This window comes from Geotrypetes seraphini, chromosome 18, assembly GCF_902459505.1.
Source record: "Geotrypetes seraphini chromosome 18, aGeoSer1.1, whole genome shotgun sequence".
Classification (NCBI taxonomy): domain Eukaryota; kingdom Metazoa; phylum Chordata; class Amphibia; order Gymnophiona; family Dermophiidae; genus Geotrypetes; species Geotrypetes seraphini.
In genome coordinates, this window is record NC_047101.1 from 25,037,286 (window position 1) to 25,050,614 (window position 13,329).

The 13,329-nt window shown below is 43.4% G+C and overlaps 1 protein-coding gene across 3 annotated transcripts in view; it reads left to right on the top strand.

The window, feature by feature from the left end:
* The window catches only part of RNF130 (ring finger protein 130), a 210,816-nt gene that overhangs the window by 138,676 nt on the left and 58,811 nt on the right, over positions 1-13,329 (top strand). For all 3 annotated transcript variants that reach the window (XM_033927584.1, XM_033927585.1, XM_033927583.1), the window contains exon 5: positions 515-597. In XM_033927584.1, the coding sequence (XP_033783475.1) occupies positions 515-597 (83 nt within the window). The remainder of the gene's footprint in view (positions 1-514; positions 598-13,329) is intronic.

A 13,329-nucleotide genomic window follows, 5' to 3' on the forward strand; every position in this document is an offset into this window, starting at 1 on the left:
TAATTCACACAGGCTGCTTCAATGAGAGCGGGAAGCCGCTTGTACCTGGGTAAATAAAAAAAATATATTGTCGGCAGGCCAACTTAAGTGAAAATGTTTGATCGTCTGGCAGGCCAAATTTTATTACCCTGCAGGCCAGAGTTTGACATGTCTGCTCTATGTTAAACAAAATGGCATCTCAATGATGCTTATAATGAATGAACAATTCAAATCATAGTTACCGGATGCTAGGGTCCACCTTGGTATGCTTTCTTGAATTTAGTCCTATATGCACAAGCCTCCCAGAAATGTTTCCGGCAGCTCTGTGTACAGTTAAATCCTATACAACATGACATGAACATTAGAAATTTCCACATTTTTTGTGTATAACATATTTTATCAAATAAATTGAAAGTCTAACTGAAATATCCCTAAGGTTTAAAATGAAGAATTCAGGGGGGGGGAGGGGGAAGTTTCTACATTGTAACCTGTAAAATCTTTAATTCCTTATGCTCTTATTTTTTTTTTTTTTTAGGAAACAGACCCAGATTTTGATCACTGTGCTGTGTGCATCGAGAGTTACAAGCAAAGCGACGTGGTCCGCATTCTACCGTGCAAGTGAGTCAGTTGCTTCCTTCCTCTTTCTGTCGTTGTCTTTTTTTTTTTTTCCAAATATACCGGTAATTTTTTCATGAACAGATATTGGAACCCCCCACCCCTTTTGTCATTTTCAAGGCCTGACTCTGTTAATTTCCAATCGATAGGCCACAATCCCAGTACCACAGGGATTCGGGACTGATGTGCACTTGCAGACTTGAAGACCTCAGAACTTTACGAGGTTGGATATGGCCCTCCTACAGAAAACAAAAAGGCATCAAATGGAGAGTGTTGCTTCAGTTTCTGAGGCTTTTTCCCCCTAGATCCTTCTATATAAATGATATACCAAAGTATTATGTTTATTGTTAAATTAAAAGACCCCTCAACTTAAAAGTGGGATTTAATATTGTTTAGTAATGCATTACTTGGACCACTTGGTCAGACAATTTTTTTGTTTAGTGCTTTTTTGCCTCCTCCAGAAAAACCTTGTTTAGCACAATGTAGATTACTCAGATATTTTCCAGTCCCAAGCCCCTGTGCTTCTCTCTCTCTCGCCTGCAGTCTGTCTCGTCTGCTTCGCTTTGCCCACCCCTCTCTAACCCACACACAAACTTCCTGTTTTGCTGAGATCTGAATATTTGCCTTAATCACCAAGAAGCAGTCCTTGTGTTCTCCAAAGTCGGGGCTAATCTAGATTCATTACAGCATATTTTATTTGGTGAAATGGTTGCATCATTATGAACTGATATAAAACAGCCCAGAGAATATATTTACTCTAATTAATACAATCACAAAATACGTGACAGCTTACGTTGAAATGTCAGGCTGAAGGTCATATCTTGGCGATAGGTGTTTATATGTATTGCTGTGTGTTTGTAACATAGTAACATAGTAGATGACGGCAAATAAAGACCCGAATGGTCCATCCAGTCTGTCCAACCTGATTCAATTTAAATTTTTTAATTTTTTCTTCTTAGCTATTTCTTGGGTTCCAACTGCCGAAATCTCTGTTAAGACTTACTCCAGCCCATCTACACCCTCCCAGCAATTGAAGCCCTCCCCAGCCCATCCTCCACCAAACGGCCATATACAGACACAAACCGTGCAAGAATCAGAAAATAAGATTAAATATTGAACTAAGGTTCAATATTTAATCTTATTTTCTGATTCTAAACCCTTTGTGTTCATCCCACGCTTCTTTGAACTCAGTCACAGTTTTACTCTCCACCACCTCTCTCGGGAGCGCATTCCAGGCATCCACCACCTTCTCCGTAAAGTAGCTGATTGTGATAGCTGATTTACAATTTTTTTGTTTGTGATAGCTGATTTACATTTTCACTTATATTTTCACTAGTGATCTACATATATGCATGTATTTTTTCACATTTTCATTCTTGATGTATATTTTGAGCTTTATTTTGGTTTATTAGGACCCCTGAAGAAGGCGTGTTTACCGAAACACGGACCATGTCAGGTCCTTTGGTTTGTTTCAAGGTGGTAACATTAACCACATTCAATAATTCAGTTTTAATAAATTTAGCCTGCTTCTTTGTACATCTGTCTGCAGTTCTCTTTGTTTTGCTTTGTTCTTCACTCACTGCAGACTGTGTTGGTTTTTTTCTCTCTTTGTTTTCTAGAATATATTAGAACATTTTCAACCCCTGATGAAAGAATGGGCAGAAACACTGCAGTTTATTCAATAAACACTTTTGTAATATATACACTAGGGGGCTGATGTTTTGAAGATGTGCTAACAAATCATTAAGGGGGAAAAAAGTGTCCGATTCTTTCTTTGGCTCATGTACTAAATATGTCGAGAGGCGTGATATTCTCAATACAGTGTCAGTAGAAAGTGGATTCTGTAACAATTCCAGATTATAACTCTTACTAGTTTCTTTTCAGGGGACTTTGTTCTTGGTTTCCCTGTGAGGGGATGCGGCAGCTTTAGAACATAGCATAAGAACCGGGAACATGTTGTGATAGTGAGGCTGTAGTGGCTTGGCTTAGTTCTATACAGCCAGTAGAGGTAGTGGGTATATTAGGACTATGGGCCAGAGCGCTAGTTTAGGAAAGCTTGAATACCGATTTAAACCAGGCCTACATCTCTGCATTGATCAGACTAGATACATTAAGGGAGGAAGGAAAGTGAAGAAATCCTCAGTCAGTCATAAATGAAGGCTGGTAAAAAATTTGATAAGAGGCGCCTAAAAATAGGCACCTAAATAAAAAGATGCTTAAGTTAGGCGCCTTACTTAATTAGTAAATTGGCTCAAATTATGAGCTTTAACAAGCTCATTTTTAAAAAAAAATTAATTGGGCAATTGGCGCCTGTCTTCTTAGATGCCAATCACATGGTGCTTAACTTCAAAGTCGGCGTGTTTAGGTGGTGTGTGGGGGAGAAGGACTTGGGTACTGCTAGGCACAATTCTCTAAAGGACTTAAATGCCTATAATGGAGACCTTTAAAACCCTGGCCCACATTAGTTTTAAGTTAGACGCAATTCTGTAATAGGCAGCTAAGTGTGATTGACAAGAGATACCTTTCTTTTTATATATTACTAGTCTTATAGCCCGTCACATTAACGTGTGCTAGAATATATGTGTTTGTGTCTGTCTTTATTTATTTCTCTCTCTCTCTCTCCTTAGCCACTTTCTGTATTTCTGTCTTTCTTTCTTTTTCCTCGGCTGTCCACCACCACCCCTTGCCTGCTCCCCTTATCCAGCAGCAGCCCTTCTCCCTTTGTTTTACCTCCCCCCTGTCCAGCAGCACCTATTTCCTGTTCCCCCTGTCCAGCAGTAGGCCTCCCTTCCTTTTTCTTCCCCCTCTTTCCAGCAGCACCTCTTTCCTGCTCCCCCTGTCCATCAGTAGACCTCCCTTCCTTTTTCTGCCCTCCCCTGTCCAGCAGCACCCCTTATCTCTGTTCGTGTCGGCCCTCCGCCATAGCCGCCACGGCTGCAGGCGCCGACAGCCGCCGCGGTAACATTTCCGCCATCCCTGCCACCGCCGCTGCTTGAGAGGCCCGCGGGACCGAAGGTGGTCAGTGTGTCTGGGGCTCGGGAGGAGGAGTCCTGGTGTCGCGCATGCACACTCCTGCTGACCACTGACCTACAGATCAGGGAACATGCAGTAAGAGTGCGCATGCGCGCTTAGCATTTTATTATTATAGATAGATGCCTATCTTTTTACAGAATTTCCCCTTTGGTGTGTATCCAAGCCCTGGTTTCACCTGAGCTGTAAAAAAAAAAAAAGCTTGCGAGAGCATTTTAACCTCTGTGTTCTAGAATGACTGTCTTGATTCTAATTATATATTCTTTTTGTTAATTTATTTTTTAATTTAAAAATAGAGAGAGGAGAAAGTTTGTTACTGAGAAAGACATGGGGGAAGCCACTGCTTGCCCTGGATCGGTAGCATGGGATATTGCTACTCTTTGGGATTCTAGAATCTTGCTACTCTCTGGGATTCCGAAATCTTGCTATTCTTTGAGATTCTGTATGGAATGTTGCTACTCTTTGGGGTTCTAGAATCTTGTTACTCTCTGGGATTCCGGAATCTTGCTATTCTTTGAGATTCTGTATTGAATGTTGCTACTCTTTGGGGTTGCGGAATCTTTTGTTACTCTTTTGGATTCCAGAATCTTGCTGTTCTTTAGGATTCTGAATGGAATGTTGCTACTCTTTGGGTTTTGGCCAGGTACTAGGGACCTGGATTGACCACCGTGAGAATGGGCGACTGGGCTTGATGGACCATTGGTCTGACCCGGTATGGCTGTTCTTATGCTCTTATGTGTGCCAAGTATAGGACAATCAAGCCATTGTAACATCACTAATGAGGTTGATTCTGAGGCACTGTGGCGTGAGGCGTTATGACATCACAATCTCAGCTCTGGAATGTTGCTCTCATTGGGGTTCCGGAATGTTGCTCTTCTTTGAGATGCTGGAATGTTGCTACTCTTTGGGTTTTGGCCAGGTACTAGGGACCTGGATTGACCACCGTGAGAATGGGCGACTGGGCTTGATGGACCATTGGTCTGACCCGGTATGGCTGTTCTTATGCTCTTATGTGTGCCAAGTATAGGACAATCAAGCCATTGTAACATCACTAATGAGGTTGATTCTGAGGCACTGTGGTGTGAGGCGCTATGACATCACAATCTCAGCTCTGGAATGTTGCTCTCATTGGGGTTCCGGAATGTTGCTCTTCTTTGAGATGCTGAAATGTTGCTACTCTTTGGGTTTTGGCCAGGCACTAGGGACCTGGATTGGCCACCGTGAGAACGGGCTACTGGGCTTGATGGACCATTGGTCTGACCCGGTATGGCTGTTCTTATGCTCTTATGTGTGCCAAGTATAGGACAATCAAGCCATTGTAACATCACTAATGAGGTTGATTCTGAGGCACTGTGGCGTGAGGCGTTATGACATCACAATCTCAGCTCTGGAATGTTGCTCTCATTGGGGTTCCGGAATGTTGCTCTTCTTTGAGATGCTGGAATGTTGCTACTCTTTGGGTTTTGGCCAGGTACTAGGGACCTGGATTGACCACTGTGAGAACGGGCTACTGGGCTTGATGGACCATTGGTCTGACCCGGTATGGCTGTTCTTATGCTCTTATGTGTGCCAAGTATAGGACAATCAAGCCATTGTAACATCACTAATGAGGTTGATTCTGAGGCACTGTGGCGTGAGGCGTTATGACATCACAATCTCAGCTCTGGAATGTTGCTCTCATTGGGGTTCTGGAATGTTGCTCTTCTTTGAGATGCTGGAATGTTGCTACTCTTTGGGTTTTGGCCAGGTACTAGGGACCTGGATTGGCCACCGTGAGAACGGGCTACTGGGCTTGATGGACCATTGGTCTGACCCGGTATGGCTGTTCTTATGCTCTTATGTGTGCCAAGTATAGGACAATCAAGCCATTGTAACATCACTAATGAGGTTGATTCTGAGGCACTGTGGCGTGAGGCGTTATGACATCACAATCTCAGCTCTGGAATGTTGCTCTCATTGGGGTTCCGGAATGTTGCTCTTCTTTGAGATGCTGGAATGTTGCTATTCTTTGGATTTTGGCCAGGTACTAGGGACCTGGATTGGCCACTGTGAGAATGGGCTACTGGGCTTGATGGACCATTGGTCTGACCCAGTAGGCTATTCTTATGTTCTTAGTTTCCAGCAACACTATCTTAGTTAGTAGAGTAGAGTCCAGATGCTATCACCAAGCATATGCCCAACAGTCCTTTTAGCTAGCGCTGTGTGCGTCTGGTAGCGCTGTAGAAATAATTAATAGTAGTAATAGTAGTAGTAGCAGTTTTTTGGGGATCTCAGCGATGCATCTCTGCAGCTAGTTTACATTCGTTTGCCGTCATAAAGATCATACATCAGATCGTCACTGATGCATTTCAAGTTTGTTTATAGTTCTAATTTACTTTTCAGTTCTTTAAATAAAAATAATGTTTTATAGACTTAGTCCATTTTCATTATAGCAGTGAGTAAATTCTTAAAATGCAAATAACTTAGCTTTTATTGTCTTGTGTTCCTGTCAGTAAAGACAGGTCACATGTTTCGCCTTCACGGCCTCGGGGTGAGACACCCCCTTTATCACCGTCACCAGCCACTCTCTTGCTTTTCAAGAGCTGAAATACAGCGAGAGAGTGGCTGGTGACCGTGATAAAAGGGGGTGTCTCACCTTGAGACAGTGAAGGCGAAACATGTGACCTGTCGGTGGAATAAACCCCTTACCGACAGGAACACAAGGAAACAAAAGCTAAGTTATTTGTGTTTGTCTTTATTTATATCTCTCTCTCTCTCCTTAGCCACTTTCTGTATTTCTGTCTTTCTTTCTTTTTCCTCGGCTGTCCACCACCACCCCTTGCCTGCTCCCCTTATCCAGCAGCAGCCCTTCTCCCTTTGTTTTACCTCCCCCCTGTCCAGCAGCACCTATTTCCTGTTCCCCCTGTCCAGCAGTAGGCCTCCCTTCCTTTTTCTTCCCCCCCTTTCCAGCAGCACCTCTTTCCTGCTCCCCCTGTCCAGCAGTAGGCCTCCCTTACTTTTTCTGCCCCCCCTGTCCATCAGCACCTCTTTCCTGCTCCCCCTGTCCAGCAGTAGACCTCCCTTCCTTTTTCTGCCCTCCCCTGTCCAAGTATTTATTTACCGTTATAATGAAAATGGACCAAGTCTATAAAGCATTATATTTATTAAAAGAACTGAAAAGTAAGTATAAATATAAACAAAATTGAAATGGATCAGTGACGATCTGATGTATGATCTCTATGACGGCAAACGAAAGAAAACTAGCCGAAGAAACGCATCGCTGAGATCCCCCCACCCCCCAAAAAAAAATAACTAAAAGGACTATTGCGTATAGTATAATCTTGGTGCTCGAATGATAAAAGGCATTTCAAAAGGGAGGAAGAAAGGCTTGCATATGCTACGTACATAACTACAACGTTTAGGCGTGCTCGGTTATACCAGTAATTTGATTGGCGTAAATGCTCACGCCTAAAGTCGAACAAATAAACAACAAATAAAGGAGAACTCCTTATATATAGAAAAGAAGACTTTCAGCCAGGAAGGTGCTCAGAACCTTGAACAAAGGTGATGAAAAACACTAACTGGGGAAGAACCCTTATAAGTGTTTCAATGCTCTATCATTGCATCTTCTCCATTGGAAGAAAGAAATCCGTGAAAAACTTGTGCAAAAACTTAACGGGTGTCAAAAATATATATATAATATAATATAAACAAAGTGTATTTCTAATAATGCGCTGAAACTTAGCTTGCATGGGTGGTTAGGAAGCAGGCTCACTCCAGCAGGCTCTAACGTGTTTCGCCATTGGCTTCCTCAGAGAGCCTTCAAAAGCTGGAACAGAGTGAAACTTCTTCCTTCCTCGTCACCCAAAATTACATCACTTCCTAATTTTGGGTAACGAGGAAGGAAAAAGTTGCTGCTGGAGTGAGCCTGCTTCCTAACCACCCATGCAAGCTAAGTTTCAGCGCATTATTAGAAATACACTTTGTTTATATTATATTATATATATATTTTTGACACCAGTTAAGTTTTTGCACAAGTTTTTCACAGATTTCTTTCTTCCAGTGGAGAAGATGCAATGATAGAGCATTGAAACACTTATAGGGGTTCTTCCCCAGTTAGTGTTTTTCATCACCTTTGTTCAAGGTTCTGAGCACCTTCCTGGCTGAAAGTTTTCTTTTCTATATATAAGGAGTTCTCCTTTATTTGTTGTTTATTTGTTTGGTTCTATCCTTTGGGAGACTACCCTCTATACTATTGACTCAGTATATTTGATTGGCACTCCTCGAGCACAAGAATGACAACTGGGAACTATTAGTAAATTAAAGTGGTCTATACTGTTTGTTAAATCCACACAAAAAAAACCCCACCTGTGATTTTTGCATGGAACAACTCCGGCGAATGCCTAGCCTGCGTGAGAGGAGCAGACTTTGATGTGCAGCTGACAGGTGGATCCTGCGGGAACCTGCTCAGCCAGCCTGCTTGAACAGTGCAACTCAGGGTTTTCCGCTACTGTTGGCTTACTCCTTGACTCAATCAGGAGTTCTAGCCCAGGCTGTACAGACACCAATTGCGTTTCTTTGGAGTGTACACAGTGTCAGCTGCATCCCCCCCCCCCCCCTGCTCTTGGCGTTTGGATCATGGTACCGAGGCTTGAGGCTCAGTCCAGCAGTGGCCATCTTCAGCTACTGTTTAAAACCTTAAGACATCTGGGTTTTACTTCCGCTGAAAGAAATAGAAGTAAAAATCCGAATGGCTCAATCTGCCCTTTTTAAAAAGGATTGCAAGGCTGAGGCTGCGAACTATAGACCGGTAAGCCTCACCTCAATAGTGTGTAAACTCATGGAAACACTAATTAAGTATAAATTAGATACGATCCTGAACAAGGGAAATCTCCGGGATCCCAGTCAACATGGATTCACCAAGGGTTGGTCATGCCAGTCCAATCTTATCAGCTTCTTTGACTGGGTAACAAGAAGACTGGACTCAGGAGAGTCCTTGGACGTCGTGTACCTGGACTTCAGCAAAGCGTTTGACAGCGTCCCACACCGCAGGCTGCTGAACAAGATAAAATTGATGGGATTAGGAGAGACTCTAACTGCATGGGTTAAAGATTGGCTTAGTGGCAGACTTCAGAGGGTGGTGGTTAACGGTACCCTCTCTAAAATGTCGGAGGTGACTAGCGGAGTGCCACAGGGTTCAGTCCTGGGCCCACTCCTCTTCAACATATTCATTGGGGATCTGACTCAAGGGCTTCAAGGCAAGGTAACCTTATTCGCTGATGACGCCAAATTATGCAATATAGTAAACGGCTATAATCTACAGGATGCTATGGAGCAAGACCTGCGTACTTTAGAAAATTGGTCCTCGATCTGGCAGCTGGGCTTCAACGCCAAGAAATGTAAGGTCATGCATCTCGGTAACGGAAATCCTTGCAGAATTTACACCCTGAATGGAGAAACTTTAACCAGGACTACGGCAGAACGAGACTTAGAAGTAATCATCAGTGCTGACATGAAAGCAGCCACTCAAGTGGAGAAGGCTTCATCTAAAGCACGGCAGATGATAGGTTGTATCAAGAGAAGCTTCGTCAACAGGAAACCTGAAGTCATAATGCCATTGTACAGAGCCATGGTGAGACCTCATCTGGAATACTGTGTGCAATTCTGGAGGCCACATTACCGTAAGGATGTGCTCAGAATTGAATCGGTTCAGCGGATGGCCACCAGAATGGTCTCGGGGCTAAAGGGTCTCCTGTACGAAGTAAGACTGAGCAAATTGCAGCTCTACACTCTCGAAGAGCGTAGGGAAAGGGGAGACATGATTGAGACATTTAAATACATCACAGGACGGGTCGAGGTGGAAGATGATGTCTTTCTTCTCAAGGGACCCTCGACCACAAGAGGACATCTGCTCAAACTCAGGGGAGGGAAGTTTCGTGGAGACGCCAGGAAGTACTTCTTCACGGAGAGAGTGATTGAGCATTGGAACAAGCTTCCAGTGCAGGTGGTCGAGGCACACAGCATCCCAGACTTCAAGAACAAATGGGATACCTATGTGGGATCCCTACGAGGGTCATACCAAGGGATAGGGTCACTAGGGTATGGACTTGAATGAGCAGGTCAGTAGAGTGACAATACAATTACAATTATACTTTAGGGGGTCAGTAGACTTAAGAGGGTGGGTAAATGGTGTGGGCAGACTTGATGGGCTGTAGCCCTTATCTGCCGTCATCTTTCTATGTTTCTATGTTTCTAACATCATATAATCCACTCAAATGAAGGGGTCTATACTCAGTTTGCTTCTAATGGTTGTTATCAATCATATGTTTACTGCAGGAAAAGGCCTCAGAGTCTAGGACAGAGGACTCAAAGTCTCTCCTTGAGGGCCGCAATCCAGTTGGGTTTTCAGGATTTCCCCAATGAATATGCATTGAAAGCAGCGCATGCACATAGATCTCATGCATATTCATTGGGGAAATCCTGAAAACCTGACTGGATTGCGGCCCTCAAGGAGGGACTTTGAGTCCCCTGTCCTAGACTCTGAGGCCTTTTTCCTGCAGTAGAAATATAGTAACATAGTAGATGACGGCAGATAAAGACCCGAATGGTCCATCCAGTCTGCCCAACCTGATTCAATTTAAATTTTTTCTTCTTAGCTATTTCTGGGCAAGAATCCAAAGCTCTACTCGGTACTGTGCTTGGGTTCCTACTGCCGAAATCTCCATTAAAACCTACTCCAGCCCATCTACACCCTCCCAGCCATTGAAGCCCTCCCCAGCCCATCCTCCACCAAATGGCCATATACAGACACAGACCGTGCAAGTCTGCCCAGTACTGGACTTAGTTCAATTTTTAATATTATTTTCTAATTCTAGATCCTCTGTGTTCATCCCACGCTTCTTTGAACTCAGTCACAGTTTTACTCTCCACCACCTCTCTCGGGTAGCGCATTCCAGGCATCCACCACCCTCTCCATAAAGTAGAATTTCCTAACATTGCCTTTGAATCTACCACTCCTCAACCTCAAATTATGTCCTCTGGTTTTACCATTTTCCTTTCTCTGGAAAAGATTATGCTCTACGTTAATACCCTTCAAGTATTCGAACATCTGAATCATATCTCCCCTGTCTCTCCTTTCCTCTAGGGTATACATATTCAGGGCTTTCAGTCTCTCCTCATATGTCTTCTGGTGCAAGCCTCCTATCATTTTCGTCGCCCTCCTCTGGACCGCTTCAAGTCTTCTTATGTCCTTCGCCAGATACGGTCTCCAAAAGTGAACACAATACTCCAAGTGGGGCCTTATCAATGACCTGTACAGGGGCATCAACACCTTCTTCCTTCTACTGACTACGCCTCTCTTTATACAGCCCAGAATCCTTCTGGCAGCAGCCACTGCCTTGTCACACTGTTTTTTCGCATTTAGATCTTCGGACACTATAACCCCAAGGTCCCTCTCCCCGTCCGTGCATATCAGCTTCTCTCCTCCCAGCATATACGGTTCCTTCCGATTATTAATCCCCAAATGCATTACTCTGCATTTCTTTGCATTGAATTTTAGTTGCCATTCCTCTAACTTTTGTAGATTTTTTTTCATATTTTCCACTCCCTCTTCGGTGTCTACTCTGTTACAAATCTTGTTATCATCTGCAAAAAGGCACACTTTCCCTTCTAACCCTTCAGCAATGTCACTCACAAACATATTGAACAGGATTGGCCCCAGCACCAAACCCTGAGGGACTCCACTAGTCACTTTTCCTTCCTTCGAGGGACTTCCATTAACCACCACCCTCTGGCGTCTGTCCGACAGCCAGTTTCTAACCCAGTTCACCACTTTGGGTCCTAACTTCAGCCCTTCAAGTTTGTTCAACAGCCTCCTATGAGGAACTGTATCAAAGGCTTTGCTGAAATCTAAGTAAATTATTAGAAGCAAACTGAGTATAGACCCCTTCATTTGAGTGGATTATATGATATTGAATGTATTTTGGCTATTTATACCACTTAGTTAGAATTTCCTTAAGATTTTGTGCTACTCTTTTTTCTGGAGCCATATGGTAACCCTAAGTATGGTGGCTGAATATCTGCTTTCTCTTTGACAATTTTCCATAGGTACCAGTTACTGATAGACGTTTGCACCTGTTTTCTGTGTAGGGCAAAAATTCTACAGAAAATAACGCACACAGATTTGCTCCCCACCCCCAACCCAAACACATTTCTGAGACCACCTGTTCCCATCCAGCTGAGAATGTATATTCTGTGACTTTAAGCCTGAATGAAGAAGGGTGGTTTATACAGTGGTTCCCAAACCCTGTCCTGGAGAACCACCAGCCAGTCAGGTTTTCAGGATAACCCCAATGAATATGCATGGAGCAGATTTGCACGCTTGTCACTTGCATTATAATAAAATCTCTCTCATGCATATTCATTAGGGTTATCCCAAAAACCCGACTGGCTGGTGGTCCACCAGGACAGGGTTGGGAGCCACTGGTTTATCAGACAGCCGTTTTACCCTGCTAAGTGGCTTTGAATGTGGCCCTCTAAATATTCGATTGTGAGTCGAGAATAAAAATTATTCACAGGAAGTGTGAGTTCTAGCTTCTTTCCAGCCAGATATGTCCATTGGCCTTCCTTACTAGCTGTCCTACCACTCTCCTGTATTTATTGTTCCATCAGTGTTTTAATCCTGATAGAGGGGGGTTATTTCCCCCCATTTCATTGAGTGAGAGTGTAGCCCAGCGCATTCATTTATCAAGCCAAATTTAGGCCTGATGTAAATGATTCTCTCTATTATAAGGTTTCCAGTTACACGGAAACCTATCACATTTCCTTTTTGTTCTTGTTATTGATGGGCATGAGATGTTCGCCTAATTTTTTTTTTCCTGTGCTATCATATATTAGTAATAGAGTTACCTAGCTATAATAAATCAGCGTAAGCAAATCTGTCCAGAAAATCTATCTGCCCCAAAGGAGATGGGCTTTTTATTTTAGAAGTTTTGGCAGATTTGGGAGCAGGCCAGCAACATTTGTAATAAGGAACTGCTGAAAAGAAGACGGGCCACAGGCCATGCTCAGGAAGTAATGTCACATCTCGGCAGTCATTCCAGATCAGTGGTTCCCAATCCTGTCCTGGAGGACCCACAGGCCAGTTGTGTTTTCAGGATAGCCCTAATGAATATGCATGAGAGAGATCTGCATATAATGGAGGTGCCAGGCATGCAAATCTGCTCCATGCATATTCATTAGGGCTATCTTGAAAACCCGACTGGCCTGGGGGTCCTCTAGGACAGGTTTAGGAACCACTGTTCTAGATTAAGTAATAAGAGGTTCAGCATGGTATACAGAGTCCTGAACTGCTAACTTACTTTATTAACATGCTTTTCTTTAGTTGTTGCCAAAATCTGCATTCATGCTCCGGAAGAGTGGCATATTTTCACCAAATACAGTTTGCCATCTTTAAAAGAAATGCATTATAAAATTTAATTACGTTCATTACAGCCTATCAGCTTTTTGCAGCTGAAGTGGCTTGAGTGTTTTAAATTACAGCCCTTATGGACAGAAGCTCTGCGCATCATAGAACTTATCCAGTAGTCAATGCTCTGGATGTTCAGCATACTTTAATCGGGGGATGGACGGGGTTTTGAACGCTATGAATACTACGACACAACTCGCGACAGCCACCGACTGATCAGGTTAGCAGCGGGGAAGGAGCACGGAAAGCTTGCTCCTGCC